This window comes from Eubalaena glacialis, chromosome 6 (assembly GCF_028564815.1).
Source record: "Eubalaena glacialis isolate mEubGla1 chromosome 6, mEubGla1.1.hap2.+ XY, whole genome shotgun sequence".
Classification (NCBI taxonomy): Eukaryota; Metazoa; Chordata; class Mammalia; order Artiodactyla; family Balaenidae; genus Eubalaena; species Eubalaena glacialis.
In genome coordinates, this window is record NC_083721.1 from 59,080,106 (window position 1) to 59,098,015 (window position 17,910).

The window sequence follows — 17,910 nt, forward strand, 5'->3', positions numbered from 1 at the left end:
CAAGTCCTTAATTCATTTTGAGTTGATTTTTGTGTATGGTGTAAAATAGTGGTCCAGTTTCATTCTTTTGCACGTGACTGCCCAGTTTTCCTAACACCATTTACAGTTTTCCTAACACCATTCTTTCCCCATTGTATATTTTTGGCTTCTCTGTCAAAATTAATTGACCGTACATTCATGAATTTATTTCTGGGACTTCGAGTCTATTCCATTGATCTATGTGTTTATTTTTATATCAGCACCATACTGTTTTGATTACTATAACTTTGTAATATAGTGTGAAATCAGAAAGTGTGATGCTTCTTGCTTTATTGTTCTTTGGCTATTCATGGTCTTTTGTAGTTTCATACAAATTTTAGAATTTTTAGAAAATTTTTGTGAAAAATGCCATTGGAATTTTGACAGGGATTGCATTGACTCTGTAGGTTACTTTGGGTAGTTTGAATGTTTTAATATTAATTCTGATTCATGAACATAGGATAACTTTGCATTCATGAGTCATCCTCAGTTTCTTTCATCAGTGTCTTGTAGTTTTCAGTGTATAGATCTTTCACTTCCTTGGGTAAGTTTATTCCTAAGTGTCAATATTTTTTTTGTTTTTGATGCTGTTGTAAATGGAATTTCCTGTATTTCTTTTTTCAGATAGTTTCTTGTTATTGTATAGAAATGCAACTGATTTTTGTATGTTGAGTTTGTATCCTGAAACTTGATTGAATTCATTTATTAGTTATAACAGTTTTTTGGTGGAATCTTCAGCATTTTCTATATAAAAGATCATGTCATCAGCAAACAGAGATAATTTTACTTCTCCTTTCCAATTTGGATGGCTTTCTTTTTTTCCTTGCATTGCTCTGGCTAGGACTTCAGTACACTGTTATATAGGAGTGGTGAGAGTGGGCACCCTTGTCTTGTTCCAAATCTTGTGATTTTAATTGAAATATACTTCTTTTGTGTTGTGAATCCATTAAGAAATTATTGTAACTATTTTTAATACTTTTGTCCTTATCCTTTATACTAAAGTGTTAACACACCACGTTACAGTAGTACAGTATTCTGAATCTGACTTTATACTTACTGTTACTGTTACATGTATATATTCATGTTTTATCTTGCCTTCATTTCTGGTGGACAGCTTTGCTGAGTAAAGATTCTTGGTTGGTAGTTTTTTTTTGTTTTGTTTTTTCTTTCAGCACTTTGAATATATCATCCCACTCTTTCCTGGCCTGTAGAGTTTCTTCTGAGAAATCCACTTGTAGCATTATAGGGGTTCCCTTGTTTGAGAGAAATTTGTTTCTCTTGCTGCTTTTAAAATTCTCTTTTCAATTTTAGGTAGTTTTATTATAATGTGACTCAGAGAAAATTGTTTTAGATTGAAATTATGGGGTGAACTATTATCTTCATGAATCTGGATGTCTAAATTTCTCCCCAGGTTTGGGAAGTTCTCAGCCATTATTTCTTTAAATAAGTTTTCTGCCTCTTTCTCCTTCTCTTTTCCTTCTGGGACTCCAGTGGTGCATAGATTGTTTCCCTTAATGGTGTTCCACAAGTCCAATAGGCTTTCTCAATTCCTGTTCGTTATTTTTAGCTCGTCTGAGTGCATAATTTCTGCCTTCAATTTCACTGATTTCAGGGTGTCAAGTGTGGGGGCATATTGTGGCCCTGATACAGGCCAGGCATGATGTGTCTTTGGCTCAGATTGCTTGGGTCACAGCATCAACAACTGTGTGGCCCTTGGCAAGCCCTGTGGGGGGATCTGCAGTGTTGAGGTCTTCAGCAGCACGTCTAGGTCCAGCAGCTAGGGACCAGGGCAGGCAGAAGTGGTGGCCAGAGAAAGTAGTGTGCATACACTAGGCTGCAGGGGGCCAGCTGCAGGTACCTGTGTAGCAGACACTGGTTGCAGACACATACACAGTGACAGGGGCCAAGGCAGCCAGCAAGGATTGGGGCCAGCTGTGGGCACACTGGCAGCTGTGGAGACCTTGGCTCTCAGCATGTGCTACTGTGGCCACTGGGTCTTGCCATGGGCACATGTCAGTGGAGGCAGGTGACTCGGTTTGGGCTGAAGGTGTGCAGGTACACAACTAGAGGGCTAGCTGCAAGTGAGCCCAGTGGTACGGGCCAGTGACTAGAGAAGGCTGAATGTGGTCCCCCAAACAGCTGTGGGGCCCTTGGCTTCTATGACTGCAGGATCTTGCTACAGGTGCATCCAGGGCAGTGGAGGCGAGTGATGGGCATAGACTAGCAGCATGCAAGTGCACAGCCAGAACAGCTGGCCCCAAGCACATGCATGTGGTGGGAATCAGCCAAGGGAGTCTAGCCTGGTGTCTTGCACCCAAGCAGCCACAGAGGCCTGGGCTGGCTGCTAGTGAGGATCCTGGGCTACAGAGGGGGCAGGAAGGGGAGGGAATAGGGCAGAACTCAGGTAGTTGGTGGTCTGCAAATGCAAACACCTTGAGGTGAAAAAAGGTAAAATCTGCAGGGATTTCATGGCAGCCATGTTGACCGTTGGTTTCTTCAGCGACAAAAGCTGCTGGATTCCTCTGCAGAGTGGTTTACAGGGAACCGTGGTTACTCCCACTATGTGGCTCTTTTTGGCAGCCCCTGCTCTTTTTCCTTGTTCCTAGGCATCTCCATACATCTCAGCTGTGCTGGTCTCTGGGTGGGGTGAAACCGAGGTGGATCCTTCACGTGGTGCCCCGAAAGACGGGTTGTTCACCCCACCCTGTTTTTCCCAGTCAGTGGAACTCTTTCTAGCTGGAAGTGTGCTCTTGGCGCTGAGCAGTGCCAGCCTGGGGGATGGGATGATGCAGGCAAAATGACTTTATTCTTCCTTCCTTTTCCTGTAGTTATTTTTAGGTTTCTTTGTTCCACTATGTTGCTAAAGATTCTTAAGTGGACTCCTGAGCTCTCTCAGAACTGTTTTTGTTTGTCATTATCTGTCTGATTGTTGATTTTTGTAGGGGGCTGGAGGCTGGGTTCTCCTACTCCAGCGTCTTGGTGATAATCACTCCCCAAAATGTTTGATGTTTTAAAATCAATATTTGGCAAATACAGCATGATATTGTGATATTATCAATGAGCATTTTTCCCCCTAGCAAACTGTGCTCAAGGGTAAGTAAAATACGCTATCATAGAAAATTAATAGATTATAAGCATGGTTACCAGAGCATATTTTAAAGTTGTTTATGATTATTCCATTTACTTAACTTATAGGGTCTAATGTGAAGATATTACTTTTCCATTAAAATCCTCAATGTATAGGTACATATGACTAGGTACTGGAGAGATACCTAGAATCTTGAACTAAGAATTAGGGAAATAGTTTCACATTCAGCTGCAGTAATTAACTTGTAAATATATTTTTTATACGTCTAGAACATATCTATTAGATGAATCCCTAAGAAGTAGAAATTAATGGGTATGTGGATTTTTATTTTGATGGTTATTGCCCACAGATTTATACTTTATACCAAGGTACACTACCACCAATAGTATATGAGAGGAAAGCACGTCTTTTAGTTCATTTATTAGCTTGTTCTGTATTTAACAAAGTTACTGCTCTACTTCGTTAAGGCCCTAAATGGTATACTGGTGAGTTGAAAATGTTCTCATGCATACAGTTTTCCTTTCTCCAAAGTGTCAGCTCTCATGCACTGATATATTGGAAAATTTGGCTGTTTATATATTGGGCTGGCCAAAAAGTTCGTTCGGGTTTTGCAAAACCCGAACGAACTTTTTGACCAACCCAATAAAATGAATCATCCTTTTAAACTTTTTTTTTCCTTCTTTCCCTTATTTAATGTTGAAAAATAAATCCCCTACTCTTTTCTTCTTTGTTGGGCATAGGGATGGAGAAAGTTGAAAGGTAGAAGGAGACAGTATTAAGTAGGGAGGAAGTAGGTTGGTGATAGAGAGTTATAAGTTTTCATTGAATTATTGTTTGTGAATAATATCTATTATTTGTTGAGTGCTACTCATGTGCCAGGCACTGTTGTAAACATTTCACATGAACCATCTCATTTAATCCTTACAGTCACCTTCTCAGGTAGGAATTACTATTTTCCCCATTCTGTAAATGAGGAAACTAAGGCTTTGAGGGGTTAATTTCCCCAAGGTAATTTCTAGTGAAGGGCTTCTAGGTTTGGGCTCTTTTGTTCCTTGCTGCCTACCAACTGAGATTACACCTGTTAACACTAACTAATTAGAGCTCACATTTAGTTAGCACTTGTTAAGTGCAAGGCATTGTCCTAACTGCTTTATATGTATGAATTTATGTACCCCTTATAACAACCTTGTGAGGCACATGCTAGTGTGATCCTCATCTTTCATGTAAGCAAACTGAAGCTCAGAGCGTTAAATAACTTTGATAGTGTCCCCAGCTATGAGAGCCGAGATTAGAACCCAGGCAGTCTAGCTCGAGAGTTCACACAAATACTGGAAAAATCACTGGCATGGGAGTCAAGAAATGTGGATCTGGATTTGTGTCCCAGTTGTGTCATGAGTGAACCTGTGGGGAAATCCCTTTACCTCTCTGGAACCCTGTTCCCTCATATGTGAAAGGAGGGCATTTGTTCCTGGATAATTCCTGAGGCCCTTCTTGCACTAACATTTTAGAATTCCTCAGATAAAAGGGACTAAGCCAGTCTGCTGCTTCTGATTCATCAGTTATTAAGGACAGTCTTAGACTTTAGCAGCTATGTTATCCCACAGCCTCTGAGACTGTACCTAGAAGATGCTCAGCTGCTGCAATTTAATACATCGTCCTTTCCCAGCACGTCAGGTGCCTTTGCATCTGTACAGAACAGAGCTCCGTACTCCAGTGCATATTGCCATTTGAAAGCTATTTATAAGGAGATATCACATTACCCCACTGCACATATGGGTGGAACCTCATAAGGAGAAAAACTCTTAAATTAAAAACAGTTGAAATATATATATTTCATCTCCTGCTAAGTTAAGGAAAAAAGTTTAGCTATAATGTGAAGTGCATGCATTTTCTCAGAACAACTCACTTCGTCATCCAGCTTGCCCTGTTAAAGATCTGTTGCACAGATTTGTAGCCAAGTTCTTTTTTTTTTCAATCTTAAATTCTTTTTTTTTTAATTTTTGAATTTTATTTATTTTTTTATACAGCAGGTTCTTATTAGTTATGCATTTTATACACATTAGTGTATATATGTCAATCCCAATCACCCAATTCATCACACACACACACCTCCCGCTTTCTCCCCTTGGTGTCCATACGTTTGTTTTCTACATCTGTGTCTCAATTTCTGCCCTGCAAACCGGTTCATCTGTACCATTTTTCTAGGTTCCACATACATGCGTTAATATACGATATTTGTTTTTCTCTTTCTGACTTACTTCACTCTGTATGACAGTCTCTAGGTCCATCCACATCTCTACAAATGACCCAATTTCGTTCCTTTTTTTATGGCTGAGTAATATTCCATTGTGTATATGTATCACATCTTCTTTATCCAGTCATCTGTCGATGGGCATTTAGGTTGCTTCCATGTCCTGGCTATTGTAAATAGTGCTGCAATGACCATTGGGGTGCATGTGTCTTTTTGAATTATGGTTTTCTCTGGGTATATGCCCAGTAGTGGGATTGCTGGATCATATGGTAATTCTATTTTTAGTTTTTCAAGGAACCTCCATACTGTTCTCCATAGTGGCTGTATCAATTTACATTCCCACCAAGTAGCCAAGTTCTTGAGGTAGATTTTTTTTTCAACATTTCGCAAAATAGGCATTAATCATCTAAATATTCTGAGCCATCTCTTCTTGTTTTGAACTGAATGCAGATTCAACTAAACTGATATTTTAAAATAAATAAGTTGAGGACTTTGTACTGTTACATCTCCTTTTTCTTTTGGATACTTGCCAAAATCTAGATGAGGAGGGATGAATATAAAAACAAGATCCTTTTCATCTACTTCTGCACACTTAAAGGGTCTAAAGTGAGCCTGGATTTTATTTCTCAGAAAAGAAATTTGGATTACCTAGCTTCTTTATGTATTTATTTTTTTTAAATTTATATTTCTCCAAACCATACTAAAAATAAGATGATATGGTATTCAAAATTGATTTTAGAAGGAGCAAATTAAAGTGGGTCTTCAGGTTCCTAAGAAGTAAAACTTTCACCCTTAATGGTGCCATGGTATCTGTTAGAAAATTCTCCACCCACAAATTGTTATCAGGAGGACATTTTTCCTGTTGGCCTTTTCCTTTGATCTGCCAGGTACCATGCATATTGGTTGGAGGCCTCATTTGTTCTACGAACACAGTAAAGCACCTAGACTTACTGTGAAATCCTGCATAAGTCTCTCTGAGAACCTTTGTCTGTTCTAACCCTTACTGCTGAGCTTCCCCAAATCCTTTTGGAAGTAAAACTGAGATTCTAGCAAAGCACTCTGAGCTTCTTTGGGGGGAAAGTGATAGAAGATTTTTGGAGCTTTTGAATCTACTTATATTGAGTATATTCTTTTCCTCCTCTCTTCCAAGCAACTTACATAGAAATGCAACATGAAAAAAAAAAAAAAAAAGAACAGGCTACAATCAAAAGCAAACATTATGCCCTTTCCTTGCATACACAGATGGTGCTTACTCTGTTTGATCTGTTACCCATTCTGAGTCTGTTAGGAAAACACGACTCCTCTTCCAAGCGCATGCCACTCTTCTTTAATACAACGTGCTTCATCTCTGTGAGCATGGAAGGTCTATTTCTGAACCTGCAGCTGCTCCTCATCTTCACATGAGCAGCAGTGTTTTCCTCCATGTGATAACGTTTAACCCCTCCCATTTTGTTGCATCTTGTCGTTGTCAGGCCAGCGGCTTTCACGTCTTCTGGATCTTTCACCTGTAACCACACATGATGCTTTCGGTCAGAATTCTTTGATTCAACTCTGATTTGCCTTAATCTTTCATGGGGGCCCATAAAGTGTTACCCATGTTTTGGGGGCACAGCAGCCCTTTTCCTTCTGCTCCTCCTCCCCAACCTCACAACTGCTTCAGTGTCTGTAACATGAGCAGCTCCCTCCCCACCCAGGGATTTTACAGCCTTTGTGCTCTCGTTAGGAACTATCGTTCTTAAATCTGTGATCTGTTTTCCTGGAGAGAATGTGATTTTTCTCATGATTCAACTCAATCTGTAGTGATAATCTCTGCTATTATCTACACTGTTTCTCTTTTCATGGACAAATATACCTTCTGTCCCATATACCTTTAATGAAGTACGTGGCCTACGTTTATTCTTTTTCCCTCTTATTTTCTCTTTTTGTACATGCTTATAGCATCTGCAGACTTGGTGTATGGCTATAGGTCTGTTGGTGTTTTCTGCCTTCTCTCACTTGCCCTTCTCTGCTCCCTGCTATTGGTGGTCAAATCCTGGATTTTCCTGTGCTCTAAAAAGCCACACTCACCATCATCGTGATCATCACCACTGGCTAGATTGATATTTATCAGGCCCTGCTTTCACTGTGTTGCTCACATAGCCTAGAATCTGGGTGGCTCTGGAGGCTTGGGACTCTCAGCCTGGTGCTCTGTGGTCAGACCCGCCCATACCCTCAGTGCGGTCAGATGAGTCCTCCCACCCCACCAATAGAGTCTGGGTTCTCACTAATACTGTTTCACCTTCACCTCTCCACAGCTTATCTTGATTGCTCTAGCCTCTGAATTGCCGTCATTCTTATGATGTGTGTTATAGGTCCACAATCTGTTATCTACATTTATAAAAATCTCTAGGCAGCTGAAGTGGGTTTTTTAAAAGTTATTTATTTATTTATTTATTTATTTATTTATTTATTTATTTTGGCGGTGTTGGGTCTTCATTGCTGGGCACAGGCTTTCTCTAGTTGTGGCAAGCGGGGGCTACTCTTCGTTGCAGTGTGCGGGCTTCTCATTGCAGTGGCTTCTCTTGTTGCGGAGCACGGGCTCTAGGCGTGCAGGCTTCAGTAGTTGTGATGCTTGGGCTCAGTAGTTGTGGCTTGCGGGCTCTAGAGCGGAGGCTCAGTAGTTATGGTGCACAGGCTTAGTTGCTCTGCGGCACGTGGGATCTTCCTGGACCAGGGATCTAACCCGTGTCGCCTGCATTGGCAGGCAGATTCTTAACCACTGTGCCACCAGGGAAGCCCCTGAAGTTTTTTTTTTAAACTCATTTTGCACCAAAATCTGACCTGAACTGCTGACTCTCATGAAGCTATACAGAGTCATTACTTTCTTTACTTAATGTGAATGCTCATATTTCCATTGCAGAAATATTTATATGCTTGATTATGGGGTTCTGTATGGGGTTTATATTTATAAAACATCTCCAGACCCTTCTCCAGAAGGATCTGGAGATGTTTTATAAATATATGGAATAAGTGCATATCACCTTTCTAAAAATCTGAAAAATTCTGAATTCCAAAATACGTCTGTTGCTAAAACTTTCAGATAAGAAATTGTGGATCTGTATTGCTTTGAGGTTATAATCAGATTAGATCAGTAGGTGTTTATATACCTACAGCATGGTAGGTACTGTGGTAGAAGAGAAAAAGTAGAAGCATAAGACAGGTTTCCTGCTTTTGAGTAGTTTGCATTCAAACTGTGTTGCTTTGTTGTTTAACTGTTTGGAAGACAAGACACATGAAACAAGGTTGTAAATTCCTGGAGGGCAGGGGAACAGGTAAGTTCTTTGGCATTCCTATTGGTAGAGTATTACTAATGATGAGGTTATTTCAGAGGACAGACTATTGATTTCCAGCCCATTTAGAGAAGACTGAAGTTTACCTCTGTGGAGCTCAGTTCTCATAAACAGCAGCACCAAAATTGCCATCAGCTCTCAGACCAGGTATCCCAAACATGATGGCACCTCTCACGAGCACTGTGTCTGAACTAACTGCACAGGACTAAGGAAAGAGCTGCTGCTGCTCCAGTGGCACCTGCTGGTGGTTCCCAAGGAGGCCCCTCTAGGTAAGATCCATTCCAGCCAGGGTCACCCACAGCCTAGGGCTATTCCAGCTTGGGCAGGGACTAGGTAACTATGTCACCTTAAATGCCATTAATATGGAATTAATTTAAATATCTTTTAAGTTGATATTTTAAAAATGTGATTTACTCCTTCTGCTTTTTCCCCTAGAAGTTCACGTTTAGTTCTTTGTTTTAAATAATGGAAATGATCATGTCCTAACAGACCGACTCCTTTCAGTATCCAGTGAAGGAATGTCAGTTGAAGTGGTATTTACAGATCCCAGACTTGGCGGATGACTTGTTATTTGTAGTTGTTAGCCTGTTCTAGGGGCTAACAGAAAATACTCAAGCTTTGTTTGGCCATTTAAACTATGTGGGCATGAAGACGAAATGCTATGTTAACTGTCATTTACTTTAGTAAGCAGTGTTTCTTGCCTGATAGAGGAGCGGCATCTAATAAGAGCATATATTGAACACTCAGTCCTGACTCTGTTGAGTAAATTGAAGGCAAACAAAAGAAAAGATCCTTGACTCATTTTCTTATCTCCACTGGAAGGATTCCCCTCCTTTTGTGTCATCGACTTCACTCTCCTCCTTAAACCACTGGTGCTGTGAACTCTGTTCCAGTCACTGACATGTTCTGGTCATGCTTAACCCAGGAGCTGGATTCCAGCTCACGGTACCTTTGTGCAGGTTGCTCGAGACGTTAGTGCCTGTGGGCAGGGAAATGCCAAACTGGGATTACAGCTACTTCTCTATTTCAAACAGAACTGCCTACTTTGGGCTTTATATTTACAAAATTGCTGTCCCTGAAGGTTAATATTAGCTTTCCATAGCAGGTGATTTCTCTTCTGTCTCGCCTTCTTTACTGTTATTAGGTTATCTTCCTTTAGAAGAAGAAATAGTGTATGTTACCTAGATTTTCTTTTTTCTTTTCGGGAAAATGATGAAAAATGCCTTTCAATTAAATGTAAGACCCCAAGGGAAAAAATACATGTAATTATTAACTAAATATATTCAAGGATCCTTTAGATTGTTCATGGGATAGTAATCATTAAGCAAACAGATAAAGACCTATTCATATTTTATTTTCTACCTTTTAATTACACCCTCAATAGAAACAGTAGATTATTGGTAAGGGAAATGATTCCTGTATTATCTCACCTTTCAGTAGGAAGGAATATAAGAGTAGTGGTGCTCTACATTTAGTATACTGCATTTTGTTTCACAATCTAAAATATGTTTAGTGTTAAAGATTTTAGGAGGCTCTTTTTACTTTTTCATCTTTTTGCTAAGAATAGCGTAACTTATTAAGCACAAAGAAGTTCTTATTAGAGTATCTTTTTCCAGTGCCATGAGTTCAGGAACGTTGGATCAAATATGAGATTTGGGAAGGCCCATATTAATAGTTTCTAGAGAGGAATTAGAATTTGGTTTATGAAGATAGTATTTCTGCACATAGTGGCTTGGAGTACAATACTGTGCCTGATACAGAAGAGGTAATTAACACCTTCTTTGAGGGCATCTGTGTGCATGGATGAAAATACATTAACGGCTCTGGATTGAAGGTTTACCTTGTGGGCAAATTTGGAGATAAAGTGATATGCATGGGTAATTTGGTGCAGTGTTAAGGCAAGGGGTTGAAGAGCAAAGATGCCCATTGTGACAAGGACAGCACAGCATTCTGATGTTAACATGTGCAGGTATTCATTAGTTGTGGAAAATAGCACATATGAATGCATAATCATTTGATTTGTGTCCTTTAAATGGGTAGGATTTATGATTGGGGGGACCTCTTAGTATTGTATGTGGGTGTCTCATTCGCCTGCAGATAATTTTCCATCATCTTTATCATCTGTCTGCCTTAATTAGGTACTTTGCTTTGCATACATATTACAATTTAGGTGAAGTATCATTTTCTTGTGTATTTTAAGGTAAGCATTAGTGAGACCATAGCCAAGATAAGAAATTTCATTAAAATGTGTCATACCAAATTTTACATTGAAAAATTAAAATCTAGAATGTATACTCAGTAGAAGTAATGAAATTTATTTACCAGTGATAAGAAGGAACACTGTCTTCCTTTTGGATAAGAAAGCGGTTTCAACAACAGCTAGGCAGTTATAATTCTGTGGTGACTTAAGAAAAACCCAATGCTGCCTTGTACGATAAGGTATCTAATATTCTTCTGTCTTATAATAAGCCTCATGATTAAGCATACATTTGAAAAGTTTGCCATGAGGACATTCTGTAGTCATTTCTGCTTGTAATTGCGTCATTGCAATCTTTGACATCATAAATTAGGGGACTGGACATTGCTCTCAAGGTACCAACTATCAATATATCACTGAAAGGTATAAACAAACAATAAAACAGGAGAGGAAATGCCCTCTAAATTAATTTTATAAAGTATTATCCTACAGCAAATGACCATTATGTGTTCAGCCCTGGGCTGGGGCAGAGGTAAAACTCTGAGAGTCCTAAACTGCTCAGGAAAAGCCCTGCCTTTGTTTTTCTTTAATTGAGGCTGGAGCCCAAGCAGGAGGGGAAGTAACTTAGGCCATAGCTTCTGTTTGACCAGTTCGGATGAAGAAAACTCAGAGCAGCTGGCAAAATTGTCGAGTACTGAGCATCGCAGTCTCTCCCCTCAGTTTAATGCCCTCTCCCCTTTCAAGTGCCCATTGTGTTCTTGCTTTTGAGTCCCCTTCTGCAGTCAAATTAGGAAGATAGTGGATATACTCAAGGTAGGAAGATAGGTAGCTTTGTGTGATGGTTTAAGACACAGACTTTGGAATTACATAAATATGAATTTGAATCTTAGCTCTATGAACTGGGAACATTGCTTCAACTCTCTTGAGCCTCAGCTTCCTCATCTTTATTATAGGAACAATAATAAAATTACCTTTAGGACATGATATAAGAATATGAGGACATTTAAAGCATATTGTACAACACCTACCTTAAGGGGCAAGGAGTAGGGGAAGAACCTTTTGTCAGTCCTTACAAGTTACAGTTGTTCTTTTGTCTACGCAGAGCTTAATGATGTCTATTTTAACCATGTTGACATTATTGAGCCAACTTCTTTGTTCCCTTTTTCTCCTCCTTTAACCTTAGACCCTCTCCTCCAGTCTTTCTTTATAAGATTTCTGAGTACTAAGGATCTAGAACCTATTTTCATGGTGTTCACACCCTTCTCTTGAACCTGTTCAGATCTAACTTTGCCCTATTCTTTGCAGTTAGGAATTTAAACCCCAAGGTTTCTAGTCCAACTGGCACAGCTTTCACAACATACTGTAGCATCCAAGACTTTTGTGGTGACCGCTGACTGAGAGTGGGAGTCATTGAACATCTAATCTGTGATAGCAGCATGTGAGGTTTTGGGGAAACCTCCCAGTCTCCTTCTTAGAGTGTTAACAGGAAAGGATTTATAGTATGGAGTGCATGGACGGAACACAGAAATGAACCTTACTCTCCCAGAAATTGGGAAGGAGGAGTTATAAGCAAATAAAATCTCAAGTCTTGGGGAATAACATCCAGGTAGACTTTATACATCGAATCTGTATAATGTGTAGTGGCAATCTGCATTGATCATGTTTGATTCTAGATATTAGAAACCTAAGAATTAACTAAAAATTAGTAAAAAAAAAATTTCTAAATTTGAAAGGAAAAGGTTGATTAATAACACAGCACAGCACCCCTTTGACATTCACAGAGGAAACTTCACAGGCTTTTGAGAAACCCTACATTCTTAAATACCCGTATCTTTTATAGAATTCATATATGAGTTGAGAAACCCTACATTCTTAAATACCCCTATCTTTTATAGAATTCATATATGAGTTGAGAATAACAGAGACACAGCTTAACAGTTGCTATGCTCATTAACTAGCTAAATGACTATTCCATGTCAGAAATCTCCTCAGTCTTCATTCAAATTTGTGTCTCAACAAAGTTACAAATTACAACCTGTCATAACCTTGTAAAATTCACTCATGAATGGTTAAAACCAGCAATGTTAAATCTGTGAATGCCAAGGGTCTACTGTAATAATAAGAGACATTCATGCGAGTAGCTTCGGTAATTATCGTGGAGAACAGTAACAATTATATATCTCATTAAACAAGTGCCTAATTAATGTTGTTGTAAATTTTGCTTGATTAGAACACAGTCTCTATAGTTGTTGCTCATACAACATGGCTGGCTGCTCTCACAACTATTAATAAAAGTGAAAGGGAAAATTGACTTTTGGTTCACAGTTTTAGTCATGGCTTAGAGAGGTACTTAATGGATAGGAATGTAATATCCTTTATGCCTTGAGGAATCCATACTTAGTGAATGATGTATGATAACCATTTATTCATGTGTTATTCCTTTAGTGTGGTGAAATCATATATCTATGGATTAGGAACTCAGTCACTAGAACACAAATAAGCAATTGAATATTGGAGTTGAGAAACTCCTGCATCAAGGACGATCTGTCATATTTATTGAGAATTTACTGTGTCCTTGCATCACGCCAGATTCCAGACTATGTTGGTGAATTCCCATTTGAATTCACCTCCACGTGCATGCTCCTCCAAAACGGAATGACTGTGATAAAATGGAAAGGTATAGTTTTTTTTTTTTTTAAACTCAACTTTATTGAGATATAACTGACATAACACTATGACCCATTTTAAGTGTACAGTTTGATAAGCTTTGCCAATTTTATACATTCATGCAACCACTACCTCAATCAAGAACATTTCTATCACCTGAAAAACTTCTCATACACACCCTCTACCACGACCACTCCTCCTTGACACCTCAGGCAACCACTAATGTGACTTCTATCACAACATACTAGTTATGCTTTTTAAAAAGAATTTCACATAGAGGGAATCACAGCATGCTTTTTTGTGTCCAATTTCTTTAGCATTATATTTTTGAGATCCATGTTGTTGCTTGAATAAATTTCCTTTCATTGCTGAGTAGTATTCCATTTTATGAATACACTGTAATTTGTTTAGACATTCAAATGTTGAGGGCTGTTTTGGTTTAAGGTTTTGGGATAAAAGGCATAAAAACTTTAGTTTTCTTTTTTTGTAATATCTTTGTCTGGTTTTGGTATCAGGGTGATGCTAATCTCATAAAAGTAGTTACAAAGTGTTCTCTTTTCTCCCATTTGCAGAAAGAATTTAAGAGTAGTATTAATCCTTTAAATGTTTGGTAGAATTTACTAGTGATTCCATCAGGGCCTGGAGTTTCTCTGTAGAAAGGACTTTGTGTCTTTCAAGACATTGCAGGTGGAATCATAGTTTACTAATTCGTTATTCATACATTCTTCATATAATCTCTACTCTGAGATTCTCTGGTCTTATAAAAATAATGAACATTAAAATATTTGGGTATGTCTGGTGTGCTGTAAGTGGCAGTGTAAAGTTACCCAAGGATGTGATGCGGACGCTTAGTAGATGGTTGAATTGGGAAGGTAGCAAAGGAGGAGAGACCAATTACAAACTAGATATGAGGTTGTGGGGTGCTTAGTTTACCTTCCCTTATTACAACCTTAGGAACTGAGGGAAGATGGATGGTCCTTCAGCAGGTTATGAGTTTTAGGTATCTTGTTAAGTGGAGGTTTTAAGAGGTAAGTTAATAATGACCTTTTAGAATTTAAGACAGTTTTAATAGATATTTTCATTTATCTCTTAAGATGGCAGATTCTTGAACAGGTTTGCATGCCAGGAGGTAGGAATCCATGGCAAAAAAAGAAAAAAAAAAAAAGAGAGTTGAAAAATAAGAGAATGATATGGAAGTTCTTGTAGATGTGGGAGTGATTTGCACTAGTTAGAAGAAATCCTGCTTCCTCCAGGCTTAAGAAAATTCTGGAAGAGGCAGATGTCAGTTGGGGCTAGGAATTTAAGGGAACATTTTAGAGAAAAGTTTGGGAAGGTAGGAGAATGTGTTTAAAAAGAACAATGTTTACGGTTTATAAATCACAATGAAAGAGTCTGAGCAAAAGGAAGACATGGAAGGAAGTACAGAGCATTTTGGGGGTGAAATTATGAAACAAGAGAGAAGACCAAAAAGACTCCAACTTGGTAGTAGGGATAATGGTTCCAAATGGAACTCTAGTTTGAAGTTCTTCCACTGCCAGAGCAAGCAGAGTATCCAGGGTGATTGTAGACTTGTTGACAAAAGCAACTTGAAATCTTGGTTCTGTCATCCCCGAAAATAAACCTTAGTAACTCTAAAAGCTCTGTTTATGGGGTTTTAAAATATTATCTACATGGAAACAGATTAAAATATAACACATAGTAAAATGTAGAGGTTTTGGTTTATTTGTTGAGTCAGAGAAAGTAAAAATATTTATTAAGATAATATATAATAAAACTTGAAAAACTAGTGTCGTTAGCACCTTGGAAGACAGGAATGAAAGTCTACATGACTTTAGTAAATCAGGAAACTGAATATGGGTTTGTAGCTCAATAGAAATTGTTACAGTACATGTAAGTAGGGAAATCAAAATACGTATTAGAGATTCAGAGTATCCCAAGGCTTTCTGGGAAAAACCACGAGAATAATAGAATAATATATATCATGTATCCATCAGTTAAAATATTATAGGTAATTCAGTTTATATATACCAAGCACCAACCATATGAAAGGTATCATGCAAGACACTTTTCTGTAAACTGTGGTGATTAACTTTATTTAAAAAGTCAGAATATGCAACGTTTAGGGTAGTTTATGGACTAGCGGAAAGAGAGCACATGTACCAGGAATTTAGGTTAAATTTAGTTCCTTAGGTATCTTGTCAGAAGCTAAATGGCCATGTAATGCAGAGGCAAGCACAGCATGCTCTTGCGTAGCCCTGGTCCCTAATGCAGGGCCATCCCTAGGATGTGTGGGGCTTCTGTCTATATAAAGAATTTGATTAACTATTGTACTACAAAATTCATGGGCTCATGTGAGGTATAATGATTACTGATGAAGGGTTACAATACTGGGTAGAGAAGAAGAACTTAACATTTGCTAATTGCCCAGTCAGTGCGAGTGAAGACTGTTCATGGTGTCCAGACACCATTTCTTCCTGCTCAGTCCTAGGAATTCTCTTTTCTTGTCCAATATTTTCAAGTGTACCGCTTCGGGCTGATTTTATATCTCAGGCCATGAGAAAAGGTTAACAATGCTGTTACTGCTCATAAAGCCATGGCTCATCTAAAATAGCCAAGAAACAAAAGAAAATGCTAATTTTAATTTTAGGTTATTTTTTTTCTGAGTCTATTTTCCTTGGACCGGCACCATCTATGTAATTTGTGAGGCTCAGTGCAAAGCAAAAATGCAGGGCCCCTTGTTTAAAAATTAGGCATGTCAGGATGGTGATACAAGGTCCATGAAGCAGGCCCTGCCTTGGGCTTTTACCAGTATGTACTGTCAGTATCAGTAGTCATGTGGGAAGCACCCTAGAATCGTGCAGAATGTGACAGGGGGAATGAATTTGTCACAGATAACTTATAATTTGGATAACATGGCATATGATATGGAATATCAAGAGTTGATAGTTCATATTTCAGTGAAGTTATTGGTTAACTGTTGAATTCTTACTGTTGCAGAACCACAGGCTAGGGTGTGGGGATGGAGGAGGATGGCCAGAAGAGGTTCACTGTTTACTAGGTTGAAAGATACAGACATTAGGAACCATAAAACTGACAGAGCATGATGTCTGCTATAATGGAGGTATAAACAAGAACAATAGGAAAAGTCGGAGTAAATTAACTTTGGTGGGTAGTGTGGAAAAGCCTTTTAGGAAAAAAAAAAATGACTTTAGTCAGGCCAAGATGGGTAGTATTTCAAGTGCCAGAGGTTAAGTGGCAGACCTTCCAGACAAAAAGGACAGCATGAGCAAAGACAGTGAAATGAAGAGCGTGTTGATAGATATGCCTACATGCTGGGACTTTCAGGCGTTCTTTTGTTATATTTATTGAACATCTATTTTCCAGGCACTGAGCCAGAAGCATGGGTATAAAAGTATAGGTTTAGGAATCAGACAGGGCATCTACCACTCACCAGCTGTGTGACTGGAGACACCTTACTTAACCACTCTGAGCCCCAGTTTTAGTCATCTGTAAAATAAAGACATTGGTTTTACAGAATTATTATAAAAGTTAAATGAGATAATGTCTATAAATACTCCAATCAGCACCCTCAATCCAGTGAAGGAGAAAGCAAATAAATAATTGTGATAACACATGCTGTGAAAGCACGGAAAGGAGAGTGGCTCTCTCTGTCTGAGGGTTTTGTGCTTCACTTCCTGAAAGGGATGATATTTGAACTTGGGGCTGAAGGGTAAGTATGTGTTTATAAGCGAAAGGGAAGCTGAGAAAGATTCTCTTAGGCTGAGGTTTGAAAACGATGAACCCCTTTATGATCTGTATGGGGTTGGAAGACAGGGAGTAGCAACAGGAAACGAAAGCAGACCATGTATACATCTATAAAATCTTTCATTACCACTCCAAACCCCTTTTAGTCAATTCAAAATATCAGACTCTTCCACTGAGAAAAGGCAAGAGACCTGTGCTGAACGTTACCTCAAGTAAGATGTAAACAAGTTTGCATGAGAGCTTCTGTAGCAGATGTTCTGTATATTTTCTTCCTTCTACAAGAAGTTTAGAGCCAGGAGATAGAGACAACTCTCAGGAAATGTAGTTGCTTTTCCCATCCTCATGTGGAACATTTTGCTTAGTTGGCAGACATTTAACAAGACATGATTGGCTCTTTTAAAAACAGGAGTCTTAGCGGTCTTGGTTGATCTGTCTTATCATGTGCTTGGTGCTTTAAAGTGCATGTCTTTTTCTGTCTTCTCCCTCCAGACTGAACACTTGCCTCTGCAGACTCAGTTCAAAGGAAGAGAGGTTGGCAGTCTCCAGCACCCTGTAAGTAACATGGTCCTCTAGTAGGGTCAGCCCAGGCGGAGCC

At 38.9% G+C, this 17,910-nt stretch overlaps 1 protein-coding gene across 1 annotated transcript in view; it reads left to right on the forward strand.

Annotated features, from left to right (window-relative positions):
- Positions 1-17,910, forward strand: part of NECTIN3 (nectin cell adhesion molecule 3) — a 137,985-nt gene that overhangs the window by 110,868 nt on the left and 9,207 nt on the right. The window contains exon 8 of the mRNA XM_061194158.1: positions 17,805-17,867. Coding sequence (XP_061050141.1) covers positions 17,805-17,867 — 63 coding nt within the window. The remainder of the gene's footprint in view (positions 1-17,804; positions 17,868-17,910) is intronic.